The following is a 14,127-nucleotide window of genomic DNA, read 5'->3' as shown; positions in this document are numbered from 1 at the left end:
CCAAGGAGAGATGTGAGTGAGTGGGCTGCAAGGAAGAGGAAAGGTTTCAGGCCTATTACTGAGCTATGGTTTAGGGCCAGAGGTGAAGATTCTGTTTTCCTAAGTATTTTGGTGAGACTCTTGGAAAGCCAAGTCGCTTTGGGAGCCACGTGACAAAAGTGCACGAGTTGGACATAAGACAATTATCCCAACTTCTTCATGAAGCCCTGATATTCTCCAGTGTTGGGAACAGCATCATGTGAGCTTGGCTTTGGACCTTGCTGTTGGGGGGTTGAGCAGCTCCGGAAAAACATGGCGGATACCAAGTGGGTCTGACCAGTCTGTGCAGAGTGGCACCCCAACGAGGCTCTCAGAAATCCCTGGTGGGAGTGTGGGTGGTGAGTGTTGTATTACCAAATGAGGGCAAGGGTAGGATCTTCTTTATACAGCGGTTGTTCATGGGTTTCAGATAAAGGAGTAACACACGTCTCCAGCGCAGTCATAGCACTCAAGAGCTTGATAACGGGCCGGTCATGCAGAATGTGATTATGTTAATACCTTCATACCATTTAAATGAAAGCATTTTACAAATATTAACTCATGTAATATGTATAACAACAATAGAACAGAGTCTATTCACCTTCTACTGCTCTGTAGCAAATCATCACAAACATTGCTGCTTAAAATAATGCATATTTATTATTTCACAGTTTCCGTGGGTCAGGGGTCCAGGCGCAGCATAGCTGGGTCCCTACTCAGAGTCTTACCCAGGAGCAACCAGGTGTCAGTTGGCTGCGCTCTCATTTGGAGAGTCATCTGGGGCGGGGGGAGTCTGAGGTTGTTTAGGTTGTTGGCCGAATTCATCTCCTCGTATCTGTACCTCTGTGGGCCCCGTGATTCTGCTGGCTGTTGGCCGGAGACTGCCCTCAGGTCCCAGGGGCCACCCGCAGCTCCTGGAGGCTACTCCCAGTCCCTAGCTGCGGTGGGGGGGCTTCTCCCACATGGCTCCTTACCTCACCGAGAGCACAGAAGGCTCTAGCCCCGGTTTGTCGAGATTCAGTCCTGTGACATGTAACATCATTACAAGAGTGATATCCCGTGACCTTCGTCGTACTCTATGGTTAGGAGCCATCAGAGGCGCCTTTCTTTGAACCCACTCAAGAAGAGGGGATTCGACAAGACTGTAGACACCATGAGGCTCCCTGGGATTCACTTTAGGCTTATGCCTATCAACACCGAGGGAAGAGCTATTATTATCCTCATTTTGCAAATGGGGAAACAAAGGCAGTTGGCCCAATTCACGTGACTAGTAAGCAGGAAAGCCTGAGTTCCAATTCAGAAGGTGTGACCCCAGGGTCTCTGTTCTTGACCACGAAGCACAGCCACCACACTTCGCGGAAGGTCCAGTCTGGGTACCTCCGTTCGTCAACCTCAGCAATTTTTTTTATTATTATTTTTTTTCCCTGGATGTTGCCCTCTTCCCTCTTGATGTGATAATCATAGTTGTCCCCTATCTGTGTGATGTTCACAGCTTTACTCACACTTCACATAGCCCAGTGACGTGAGGAGGTTGCTTGTATCATCGTCTTCCAGGTAAAGAACCTGGGGTTAGAAAGGAGGAATCACCAACACCGCTATGAAGGAGAAGTGGGCTGGATCGCGAGCTTCTGGTCTACTCTCCACACCCCTCACCCATGCCGCTGTGAACACCTCGCAACATCCGTGAACAGTAAGGAACCTCCCATATCTGCTAGTCTGGCTCTAACTGGTGACTGGCCGGCCTGACGTAATTCGGCCCAAATAGTTCTATGAACAATTTCTAATTAGCTGCCGGTATTTAAGAATGTTAGATTTGCAACAAAAATCGGCAAGATTCTGCGACCCTGAGTCCACATTTCCCTGCAGAGCTGAGCAGAGGCAGCTTTCCCTGGGTTGGCCTTGATCCTCCTCCTGCCACCCTCAGACCCCCTACTTGCTGGCTGCGGACCTTGCGTCTGAGACCCCTCACTTGGCAGGTGAAGGAGAGCCACAGCCCCCTGAAGGTTCCAGAGCCTCCGGCCAGCCGAGCCCACATTAGTAGCACATGGGCGCCCCGCCAGCAGGCCGGAGTCACCCAGGTGGGCACCCTGCATGGCAGAGGGAAAGACACAGTGGACAGGGCCCTGTATCACCTGCCCTCTCACGGAGTCGCCTGCGCCCCTCATCCCGTATAGTGACCTTCGCCGAGGGTTCACGTGCTGTCAGGGCGAGAGGTGTCACAGGCCGAGCGCTAAGTGCAGGCTGCTGGCCCCGTGCCCACGACGAGCCCTCGGGGGTGGGTTTCCATGCGCTTCTCCCCCCAAGGCGTCACAGGCGAACCCAGACTCCAGGAGCCGCGGAGCGTGCAGGGTGAAGCGAGGCCTGCACCAACCCTGCAGCCAGGGCCCCGGAGACGGAGATGGAGACCAGGCCCTGGGTACAAGGGGATGCAGCTCCCCAGGCCGGGCCGGCCAGGAAGCACAGATGGAAAAGCCCAGGGGTTAACCCATGCTTGTGGACTCTGCAATCATCCTGGGGGATGCGCCGGGGGGACCTGGGGGGAACCCCAGCTGTGGTGACCTCAGCCTGGGGCCATGGGCCTAACCACCCCAAGCCTGCTCTGCTCCTTGTCTGTGGGGTGCCGTGCGTGAGAGGCACAGTGCGCTCCAGCTGTCTTCTCTTGATTAGATCCGGGGTTCCTCATGGGGGGGCTTTGAGGTTGAATAAAAAAACACTGGGATTGGTGCCAGGAAATGTGGATTGTAGCCCCTAGCCTGTTCTTTCCCGTTGGGACCCATAAGGAAATTATCCAGGGTCTCTTCAATAATTGGGAAAATAATATAAATACACGGTAATCTAATTCACACTGTATTAAAGGTCAGAAAACAATGAAAAGTGGCCATTCCGGTCGTCCAAACCAATGCCACACGGACACAGGCACACACTAGCCCTCAGACGGGAGCAAATTTGAGATCAATCCTGAAGATGTTACATGTCGGCCCCTAAAACCCTCAGCACTTCAATGCAGCCGAGCCCCAGTGGAAAGTCACTCGGGTAACTTGCGGGGTCCTGCCCACCCGCGGGAGGCCCACAGGGCGGCAGGCAGCTTTCCCAGCGCATGGGGTGCGCTCCCACGGCGGGCCCAGTCATCGGGGGCAGCACCGCCCCACGCCCCAGGGAAGTGCGGCCTTGAGAAGGTCAGTGCTCGCACGTCTGTCCCGGCAGCTGCCAAACGCCGGCCCGTGGGAAAGCAGCCACGCAACCAAAGGGCGATTCCCAACACGCAGGTGGGCGGGGAGCGGGGAGTGGGCCGCGGGGGCTCACCCGGTGCCAGAAGGGCCTGCTGCCGGCGGGAAGAGCCAGCTGATGCCCCGCAGGGCGCGAGGTCCACGCAGCCCCCACGCACTTTGAAGACTGGGTCGTCCCTCCACCGGCTTTCCCTCCACTTTCCACTTCTCGGTGTCAAGTAGACGACATTTGTCCACAGCGCAGCCTCCGGGCCCTACACCGTACCAGTGCGGCGGGCATATTTCCAGTTTCCATTACTTTAATCCTCACCAAGTCACTGAATTCCTGTTTATCGTCCCGAGTCCGGGCCTCCGGGCCCAGGTCTGTGGCCGTCGCCGCTGGGCGGACCACTCAGATCCACGTACTCGGGGACTTTGTTACATTTCCTTTGATCTCGGGTTTCATGAAGTTGCTTGGGTAGCCGACAGCTACAAGGCGGTACGGTTTGTACAAAACAGACGGTTTTCCACACCTGAGTGTTGATCCTAGCTAATGTACGTGGCCAAATGCAAATTAGGAATCACACGCGATCCCTGCTCTGAACATGAGCAGCGCTGCCTCGTCGGGAGATGACACAAGACGCATGATGAGGAGCCACAGGAGCCACAGATGTAACCTTAAATGTTCCGGAAGCCACATTGTTTTTAAAGATTCGTTTCAGAGGCGGCGAGAGAGCACGAGCAGAGGGGAGCGCAGAGGGCGAGGGAGGCTTAAGCAGACGCCAGGCTGAGCGCGGAGCTGGGTCTCAGCACCCTGAGATCTCGACCGGAGCCGAAAGCAAGAGTCGGACACTTACCGATTCTCCACCCGGACGCCCCTCTGGTAGCCGCCTGTAAAGAAGTAGGAAGACGGAAAAAAATAAATAAAAAAAGAAGCAGTAGGAAGATGGCTACCTGGCTGGCTCAGTAGACACGAGACCCTGTGTGAGTTCAAGCCCCATGCTGGGCGTGCAGATCACTTAAAGATGACATTTTTTTAAAAAGTAGGAAAAAAACACCAAATTAATTTAATAGTATGTTTCATTTACCCTATTTAAAATATTATCATTTGGGGTCACCCGGGTGGCTCCGTGGTGGAGCGTCTGCCTTTGGCCCAGGCCGTGACCCTGGGGTCCCAGAATCGAGTCCTGCGTTGGGCTCCCCGCATGGAGCCTGCTTCTCCCTCTGCCTGTGTTTCTCATGAAATGGATAAAATCTTTAAAAAATAAAACATAAAATATCATTTCAACATGTAATAGTCATTTAAAAATCTGAGCTAGTGTACATTCATCCTCTGCAGTTAGCTTCAGGTGTGGTTTACACTTTCAATACGTCTCAGTCGGGACTAAGTGCAGGCACCGCACAAGGCCAGAGGCTGCTATGTTGGACGGTGCAAAAATAGAAGATTCTGGCTCCTTTGAATAGCGCCGATCGCTCAAAGCGGGGTTAGAATGGTTCACACCCTCCCTGCTCCCAGCCAGGCAGTAACGTGTAAAGTCGCTCACTTATGATTTCTCGGGAGAGACGTAAGAGATCACGGCCCGAAGTCTTGGTTGTGGTCAAGGCGGCCAAGACTCCTGGGGGGTGGGGGACGGTTGACTCACTCTGGGTCGCACCGTCTCACTCAGCGTCGCCACCGACAGCTGCAGAGGGAGGCTCCGCTCCCACCACGCACCTGCCCACCCGACCCTGGAAGGGAGCTGAGGGCATGGACCGGGCTCACCGCGGGGACGTCGCTGTGCCAACGGGGACAGGGTGGGGCGTGCGCGGCTCCAGGGTCCTGCTGTCCAGCCCCGGGAGGGGCGTCAGGGCACTGCCATCGGCCTCCCCGGGCAGGGCACGCTCCCCCGGGGGAGGACCGAGAGGGGGGTGGGCTGATGCTGCTCGGTGTTGGGTGCGGCAGCAAGAGGCTCTCTGTGGCTAAGCCACTGGGCCCTCGTCGGTGTTTGCGGTCCGGGTGTGCGGGCAGCACCCACCTGGGGACACTCCGCAGGTCTCAGGGCGCGGGTGGGAGCCGAGAAGGACACCCCAGTTGCCGTGGCGGCGCTGCCCTCGCCCAGGTTCCCAGGCAGCCCTCTTCTTTCCATCTGTGCGCCTTCTCCTCTGCTTAGGGGTTCTGTCCGGGGTGGTCTGGCGGTGAGAGGTAGTACCTGAGAGCAGCGGAGGCTGCGCCCAGGAACCTCCTAACTGCTAAATGCGAGCAACATCCCTAATCCTCACCTGATCCTATTTTTAAGGAGCTTCTGTTACGGTGGAGGACATTGCACGCTTTTCCTCGGAGCTCATTTCTCCCTCGGCTCTTACACCGCACACCCGGGGCTTCCTCCTACCACTTGCTCACTTCCCGTGTGCCTTGCGGTTTCCTCCGGGTCCGTCGCCTTCTGACGTGCTGTGCTCACCAGGATTCTGCTCCAAAGCCTTTTATCCCGCCTCCTGGCCCCCCTGCACAGCCTGGACACCAGCTCCACGTTGGAAACCCACCATCAGGGGCACCTGCTGGCTCCGCGGTGGAACCTCCTTGCAACAATTAAAAAAAAAAAAAAAAGACTCAAAAAGACGCGTACAGGTACGTACGCATCTAACACAAAAAATTATGTTCAAATATAAAACTAATATATATTCCTCCCTTAAGGAGGAATTTCTCAAATTCCACATTCTATTTCTCCCCTGACCTTCGCACCCCCTCCCCGCTCCCTCGGTCTAGCATTCTTGAGGGAAGACTTTGGGGCAGCCAAAGGCTGAGGCTGGCTTTTCACGGCGGGTCCCCAGACAGCAACAGGGTGAGCAGCCTCCCCTGAGACCCAGGGAGTTCTCCTCAACGTCGGGCAGGGGTGGTTATGGTCAGAGACCAGCTCCGCAGCGCAGGGGCCCCTGACCTGCACCCCTACCCCGCCGGCTGGGGCCCAGGGGGAATGAGTTCCTGTTAGAGACCTTCCCCAGGGTGGGCTGGGGGATGGGGTGATGGGGGGGGAGGGCAGCCGCGCCGGGTGTTACCCCGTATGTGGGCAAGGTGAACTTAGGTTTAAAACACCGTGAGTCCTACAGGAGGAAGGAACAGCACTTTTAAGGCGCCTTGATGAACAAATCTTGAAAGTAGACTGCAATCCTAATGTGTGTTTGAACTACTGAAAATGGAAGAGTTTTTAAACTTGTGAAAATAGGTTTATGGAAATATCTGAAAACAGCAACACTTTAGCGGGATATTTAAAAACCTAAAAAAAAAGCATCGAAATATTATTCTGGGGGGGATAATGGGTGATTACACTTTGTCTATTTTTCCATATTTTCAAATTTTTACAAAATAAAAGTTTCCAAGATCACAAAAAGATAAAAAAGAAACCTTCCCTAGATGTGGTTCAAATTTTAATGCAACGGGTATTTTTGCTGTTATCCCGTGAAAAAGAAGTCATAAAGCTGATTGTCTGCAGGAAAAGCTTTATTAATTCACAAAAACTGCTATGTGGAACAGCAAACATTTTTACACGACTTTGGAAACAAGTGGCACACACAGAGTAAACAAGTCCCACTTACGCTGTTCTCTCCGCCCCCAGCTTCAATGCTCAGCTAAAGAACATCCGTTTACCTTGTTTGACATGTCTGGCTCGACGTCATCTGCCAGGCTTTTATTTTATTTTATTTTTTGCAAAAACACATTTTTTTTTTTGACAATTAGGTACACAGTGGAGACTTTATAGGACTTGAAATGTTTAAAACTCACACAATAATTAGAGTTACAAGAAGAGCGGTGGCCTCTTCCAATGTATTTCAGCATTTCACTCTCGCTTTCAAATACTCATCTCAAGCCTATCCCAGGAGCCTTCCACCGCATAGGGCTTTGCTCCCCTCCTCCCTCCTCCTCTCCCCTCCTCCTCTCCTCCCCTCCCCCTCCTCCCTCCTTCTCCATCCTCCTCCTCCCTCCTCCTCCCCTCCCCCTCCTCTCCTCCCCCATCCTCCTCTCCCCCTCCTCCCCCATCCTCCTCTCCCCCTCCTTGTCTTCTCTTCTCCTCCTGCCCCTCCTCCCCCCCCTCCTCCTCCTCTCTTCTCCCTCCTCCCCCCCCTCCTCCTCCTCTTCTCCTCTCCTCTCCCTCCTCTTCTCCCTCCTCCTCTCCTCCCCTCCTCTCCATCCTCCCCTCCCCCCTCCTCTCCATCCTCCTCCCCTCCCCTCCCCCAACGCCAAGGCCTTAACCATCGGGGTTCTCTGGGTGGGAAAACCAAGGGCTGTGCGCTGCCGGCAGCTGCGGGGCGGGGGCGCTCGGCGGGTCGGCGGGTCGGGGGCGCTCGCTGGCTCCTCGCTCGGGCTCGGGCGGCGGCCCGGGGGCGTCACAGCACCAGGCAGTGGCCGAGCAGCTTCTCGGCGGCCTTGGCGAGCCGGGCCCCGCGGCGGGCGGGCGGGGCGGGCGGGGCGGCGGGGCCGGGCCTGCGCTCGTGGCGCCGCAGCGCGTGGAGCAGCTCCTGCACGCCGACGCCCATGGCGGCCGAGGTCTCCAGGAAGGCGCAGTCCCACTCGACGCAGGCGACGCCCTCGCGGATCGTCAGCTCCCAGCGGCCCTGCTCGCCGCGGCTGCCCAGCACCAGCACGATCGGGTACTGGCGCACGTTCTTGCCCTTGACCTTGCACAGCAGCTCGTAGAAGGGCTGCAGCTCCTCCAGGATCTGCTTCTCCGAGGCCGCGCAGGCGGGCGGGAAGGCGGGCGCCCCGGCAGCCAGGCGGCGCAGCAGGGCGCGGCGGGCGCGGGGCGCGCGGGGGGCGCGCGGGGGATCGGCGGCCTGGGCGCCCCGGGCCCCCCCCTCGGCCCCCTCGGCCCCGCCGGCCCCCTCGGCCCCCGGCAGGCACGCGTCCTGGAAGCCGCCGCGCACCCACCTCCGCACCAGCGCGCCCTTGGCCAGGCCGGCGGCGCCGAGCACCGCGACGTGGTAGTCCTTGCCCTGGCCCTGCGGAGGGGCGCCGCGCACCACCAGGAGGGCGGGCAGGGGCCGCAGGCGCTGCAGCAGCCGCGTCCGGAAGCCGAAGCACTGGTTGCCCATGGCGCGGAGCCGGCGGGGGCGCGGCCGGAGCGGCGGGTGCCTGGGGAGGAAGAGGCGAGGACGCGTGGGCATGGCCGCGGGGACGCCCCGCAAGCTCGCCCGCCCGGGTGCCCGCCCCAGATGCCCCCCAGGGCCTCGCCCCTGGTGCCCCCCAGGTGCCCCCCAGGCGCCCGCGCGGAGAGGGAGGGAGGGAGGGCGGGCGCGCGCCTGCGGTGAGGCCCCGACCTCCCCGGACCTCCCCGGACCGCCCCGGCCCGCACCTGTGGCGCCGCACCTGCTGCAGGGCCTGGAGCCGCGCAGCCGCCCGCCCGCCGCACCTGCTGCAGGAGCGCGGCCCCGGGCGCCCACCCAAGGGACGGCTCGGCCCCGCGCCCGCGAGCCCAGCCCCCGCCCGCCTTCGCTCCTGTAACGCCCAGCGCCGTGCCCGGGCCGCGGCCTGCACACACCGCGGGGCGCCCGAGGCCGGGGACCTGCTGCGGCGGGGCGGGGCGGGGCGGGGCGGGGCGGGGGGGGGTCGGGGCCCAGGGCCAGGGCGCTCCTCACCACCGCGCCCCGCGCGCCCGCACCACTGCCCGCGCACCTGCCCGCATCCGCCCGCACCCCCCAGCCCCCGACCCCCGACCCCCGACCCCCCAGCCCCTCTACCTCTGCCCGGGACCAGGTGCTGCGCGGCCCGCAGACTCCCTGCTGCCCGGTCCGCGTCGGCGACGGCGCCCCTGGCAGCGCGGGCGGCACCTCCCGGCTTGGGGGGCGGCGGGGCGGCGGCAGCGACCAATCACGGCCTCGGGGCCGGACGGACACCCCGGCAGCGGGAGCTCGGGAACTGCGGGCACCGCGGGGCTGAGCCCGCGATGGGGGGGGCTGAGCCCGGGATGGGGGGGTTGAGCCCGCGATGGGGGGGCTGAGTCCGCGATGGGGGGGTTGAGCCCGCGATGGGGGGGGTTGAGCCCGCGATGGGGGGGCTGAGTCCGCGATGGGGGGGTTGAGCCTGCGATGGGGGGGGTTGAGCCCGCGATGGGGGGGCTGAGTCCGCGATGGGGGGGTTGAGCCCGCGATGGGGGGGGTTGAGCCCGCGATGGGGGGGGTTGAGCCCGCGATGGGGGGGCTGAGCCCGCGATGGGGGGGCTGAGTCCGCGATGGGGGGGTTGAGCCCGCGATGGGGGGGGTTGAGCCCGCGATGGGGGGGCTGAGTCCGCGATGGGGGGGTTGAGCCTGCGATGGGGGGGGTTGAGCCCGCGATGGGGGGGCTGAGTCCGCGATGGGGGGGTTGAGCCCGCGATGGGGGGGTTGAGCCCGCGATGGGGGGACTGAGTCCGCGATGGGGGGGTTGAGCCCGCGATGGGGGGGGTTGAGCCCGCGATGGGGGGGCTGAGTCCGCGATGGGGGGGCTGAGTCCGCGATGGGGGGGCTGAGCCCGCGATGGGGGGGCTGAGTCCGCGATGGGGGGACTGAGTCCGCGATGGGGGGGCTGAGCCCGCGAGGGGGGGGAGCTGAGTCCGCGATGGGGGGGTTGAGCCCGCGATGGGGGGGCTGAGCCCGCGATGGGGGAGCTGAGCCCGCGATGGGGGGGTTGAGCCCGCGATGGGGGGGAGCTGAGTCCGCGATGGGGGGGTTGAGTCCGCGATGGGGGGGTTGAGTCCGCGATGGGGGGGTTGAGCCCGCGATGGGGGGGCTGAGCCCGCGATGGGGGGGCTGAGCCCGCGAGGGGGGGAGCTGAGTCCGCGATGGGGGGGCTGAGCCCGCGATGGGGGGGGCTGAGCCCGCTATGGGGGGGTTGAGCCCGCGATGGGGGGGCTGAGCCCGCGAGGGGGGGAGCTGAGTCCGCGATGGGGGGGTTGAGTCCGCGATGGGGGGGGCTGAGCCCGCGATGGGGGGGTTGAGTCCGCGATGGGGGGGGCTGAGCCCGCGATGCGGGGGGGGGTTGAGCCCGCGATGGGGGGGCTGAGCCCGCGATGGGGGGGCTGAGCCTGCGATGGGGGGGGTTGAGTCCGCGATGGGGGGGGCTGAGCCCGCGATGGGGGGGTTGAGTCCGCGATGGGGGGGGTTGAGTCCGCGATGGGGGGGGCTGAGCCCGCGATGGGGGGGCTGAGCCCGCGATGCGGGGGGGGGTTGAGCCCGCGATGGGGGGGCTGAGCCCGCGATGGGGGGGCTGAGCCTGCGATGGGGGGGGGTTGAGTCCGCGATGGGGGGGGGCTGAGCCCGCGATGCGGGGGGGGTTGAGCCCGCGATGGGGGGGGCTGAGCCCGCGATGGGGGGGTTGAGTCCGCGATGGGGGGGGTTGAGTCCGCGATGGGGGGGGCTGAGCCCGCGATGGGGGGGCTGAGCCCGCGATGCGGGGGGGGGTTGAGCCCGCGATGGGGGGGCTGAGCCCGCGATGGGGGGGCTGAGCCTGCGATGGGGGGGGGTTGAGTCCGCGATGGGGGGGGGCTGAGCCCGCGATGCGGGGGGGGTTGAGCCCGCGATGGGGGGGCTGAGCCCGCGATGGGGGGGCTGAGTCCGCGATGGGGGGGCTGAGCCCGCGATGGGGGAGCTGAGCCCGCGATGGGGGGGCTGAGTCCGCGATGGGGGGGGGTTGAGTCCGCGATGGGGGGGGGGGTTGAGTCCGCGATGTGGGGGGTTGAGTCCGCGATGGGGGGGGCTGAGCCCGCGATGCGGGGGGGTTGAGCCCGCGATGGGGGGGTTGAGCCCGCGATGGGGGGGCTGAGCCCGCGATGGGGGGGGTTGAGCCTGCGATGGGGGGGGTTGAGCCCGCGATGGGGAGGCTGAGTCCGCGATGGGGGGGCTGAGTCCCCTGAACCCGCAATGCGGTGGCTGAGCCCGCAATCGGGGGGCTGAGACCCCAATAGACGGGTGGGGGCTGTCCTCCCTGTGCCCCCCCCAGGACCCTGCAGCAGCCAGGGCATCCCACAGGTTGCAGGCTATGTATCCCAAAGCTAAAACATTTAAATGCCAGGAAGGTCAAATTAAGAGATTATTAAATAGAATTAACAAGGAATGATGAAAATATGAAATCATAGCTCCTACATCAAAATCAAGTTTGTACCCCAAAAGACAGTATAAAATATTTAATCTTAATAAGCGACCTAACCCAGGGAACCAACACTGCACTGGGCCAACGCCTCAAAGGAACAGAACAGCCCTGAAGGAGCAGATAGCAGCTAATTAGGATCCAAAGTTTGGAGATGTATGAGAGAGGGAGGGAGAGAGAACTGAAACCGAGACCGAAATGAGTCAGATGTTAGAATTACCTAACAAGGATTTTTAAAGCCATCATAAGAATAGTTTCGGAATCACTTGTAGATTTTCTTGAAGCAAATAAAAATTTTAAAACTGTCAGGTCACTTGGGTGGCTCAGGTCATAATCCCATAGTCCTGGGATAGAGCCCCATATCGGGCTCCCTGCTCATCGGGAAGCCTGCTTCTCCCTCTCCCCCTGCCCACCCAGCTGTGTGTGCTCCCTCACTCTCAGATAAAATCCTTCAAAAAAATTTCAGCAAATAAACTGTATAAAAAGGATCCAAATGGAAATTATAGAACTGAAAAATATAATAATAGGAATTCTAAAAATTTCCTGAATGAGCTCAGTAGTAGAATGAAGATGACAGAGGACAGACTGCGTCAACTTGAATATAAAGTAATCAAATCCATTGTAAATGAATTTGTAAATTCATTACAAATAAACAACAGAGAGAAAACAGACTGGGTATAAATGAACAGAGTCACAAGGTCCTGTGGGACAGTAATCAAAATTCCAATCTTTGCAGAATCAGAGTCGTCAAAGGAGAGGAGAAAGACGGTAGGTCTGAAAGAGTACTAGAAAAAAATTATGGCTGAAAAACTTTCCAAATTTGGTGAAAGACACAAAGCTACAGTTCCAAGAAGATGAGCAAATCCCGCCAGGATAACTCCCAAGAAATCCAGGCCAATAATTCAATTCTGAAAACTAAACACAAAGAAAAACTCTTAAAAGCAAATGGAAAGAAGCAACATAACAGAGGGACACTAATTCAGTGACCGCAGATACTTCGTGGGAAACCACAGAAGGCGGAGGAAATAGCAGGACGCTTTTCAGGTGATGAAAAAAAAAGAACAGTCCGTTGTAAATTCTACACCCAAGAAGAATCTTAAAATAGGTAAAAATTGGGGTAAATAGAAGATCCTTGTCATGAGTTTTTACAATCACATTTGGTGATGAAAACATCTGACACTCCAGGTAATCCTGTTAGAGATTGAGGAAGGCAAGGGACCCACCCAGGCCTCCGCGCTCCACTCGAGGTGGTAAGTCGCATCCACACATTATAACACCTAGAATGGCAGTTTTTATATAAAAAGTGATGCACTCAAAAACTCTAAAGGTAAATTAAGGTGGAGTTCTGAAAAATGTACCCACAGAAAGGTGAGAGAGGAGAAACAGGAAAACCAGAAGACAAATGGTAAGACGGCACGCTTAAGCTCAAATCTATCAAGATTCACCTTCAACGTAAATGGTGTAAATACACCAATGAAAAAATCGGGTTGGCAGCGTGGATTAGAACAAGCAGACAAAAAGAAGCACAAGCCGATACATGGTGTTTACGGTGAGAAGAAACTCACTTCACATTTAATGACGAGGGTAGGTTGAAAGTAAGAGGATGGGGGCGCCTGGGGGGCTCAGTGGTTGAGCGTCGGCCCTCGGCTCAGGTCGTGGTCTGGGGTCCTGGGCTCAGGCCCCACATCGGGCTCCCCACCCAGTGGGGTCTGCTTCTCCCTCTGCCCTGCTCACCCCCACACTCGTGCACACATGCTCTCTCCCAAATAAAATCTTAAAAAAAAAAAAAAAGCTAAAGGGTGTTTTTATACAGTAACACAGGTTATATGGAAACCAAAATTAAAAATAGTATTATTTACAATTGCTAAAAAGGAAATGAAATATGGGGACCCCTGGGTGGCTCAGAGGTTTAGTGCCTGCCTTCAGCCCAGGACCTGATCCTGGAGACCCGGGATCGAGTCCCATGTCAGGCTCCCTGCATGGAGCCTGCTTCTCCCTCTGCCTGGGTCTCTGCCTCTCTTTCTCTCTTTCTCTCTGTTTCTCTTATTCATGAATGAATGAATGAATGAATGAATAAATAAATAAATAAATAAAATGAAATAATGTGCATACACTTAACAAAACACACGAAGGATCTAAATGCAAAAAGAAATCAAATTTAGGGATCCCTGGGTGGTGCAGCGGTTTGGCTCCTGCCTTTGGCCCAGGGCGCGATCCTGGAGACCCGGGATCGAATCCCACATCGGGCTCCGGGTGCATGGAGCCTGCTTCTCCCTCTGCCTGTGTCTCTGCCCCTCTCTCTCTCTCTCTCTCTGTGACTATCATAAATAAATAAAAATTAAAAAAAAATTTTAGAAATCAAATTTAAAAAGAGAGTATGTTCATGTAGTTCAACTTTGAAAGATGTCAGTTCCCCCCAAATTGATCTAAGGCTTTTTTTTTTTAATTTTTCTTTTAAGATTTTTATTTATTTATTTGACAGAGAGAGAGCGCGAGCACAAGCAGAGGCTGCAGCGGGCAGACGGAGAAGGAGAAGGACAAGTTGACCTAAGATCTAATGCGATTCTTGCCAAAATCCCAGTAGGGCTTTTGTGGACATGAGCAGGCTTATTCTGAAATTCCTAGGGAAAGGCAAAGCACCTGGAGCAGCTGATGCTCTTGAAGGGGACGGATAAAATGATGCAGCCGCAGCGATGAAGACAGCGCAGTACTGGCAGACAGACGGACACGGGGCCAGTGAGCGGATGAGGGAACCCAGGGCAGGGCACACAGGCGGGCTCCGTTGGCTCCGGTGATTTTTGACAAAGGCGC

At 58.2% G+C, this 14,127-nt stretch overlaps 1 protein-coding gene across 1 annotated transcript; it reads right to left on the bottom strand.

Annotated features, from left to right (window-relative positions):
- Positions 1–7,411: 7,411 nt before the first annotated feature.
- DIRAS3 (DIRAS family GTPase 3) lies at positions 7,412–9,220 on the bottom strand. Its single transcript, XM_049111814.1, has 2 exons — positions 8,934–9,220; positions 7,412–8,328 (listed from the first exon to the last, which is right to left on the bottom strand). Exon 2 carries the CDS (start codon positions 8,286–8,288, stop codon positions 7,584–7,586), a length of 705 nt encoding a protein of 234 aa, XP_048967771.1. The 5' UTR covers positions 8,289–8,328; positions 8,934–9,220; the 3' UTR covers positions 7,412–7,583.
- Positions 9,221–14,127: the final 4,907 nt, after the last annotated feature.

The sequence above is a fragment of the Canis lupus genome, chromosome 6 (genome assembly GCF_003254725.2).
Source record: "Canis lupus dingo isolate Sandy chromosome 6, ASM325472v2, whole genome shotgun sequence".
NCBI classification, from domain to species: Eukaryota; Metazoa; Chordata; class Mammalia; order Carnivora; family Canidae; genus Canis; species Canis lupus.
Note: the sequence above shows the minus strand (reverse complement) of the source record. Positions and strands in the feature narration are given on the sequence as shown.

Coding starts and splice junctions, on each gene's coding strand:
- DIRAS3 (XM_049111814.1), bottom strand. CDS start 8,288: ATGGGCAACCAGTGCTTCGGCTTCCGGACGCGGCTGCTGCAGCGCCTG.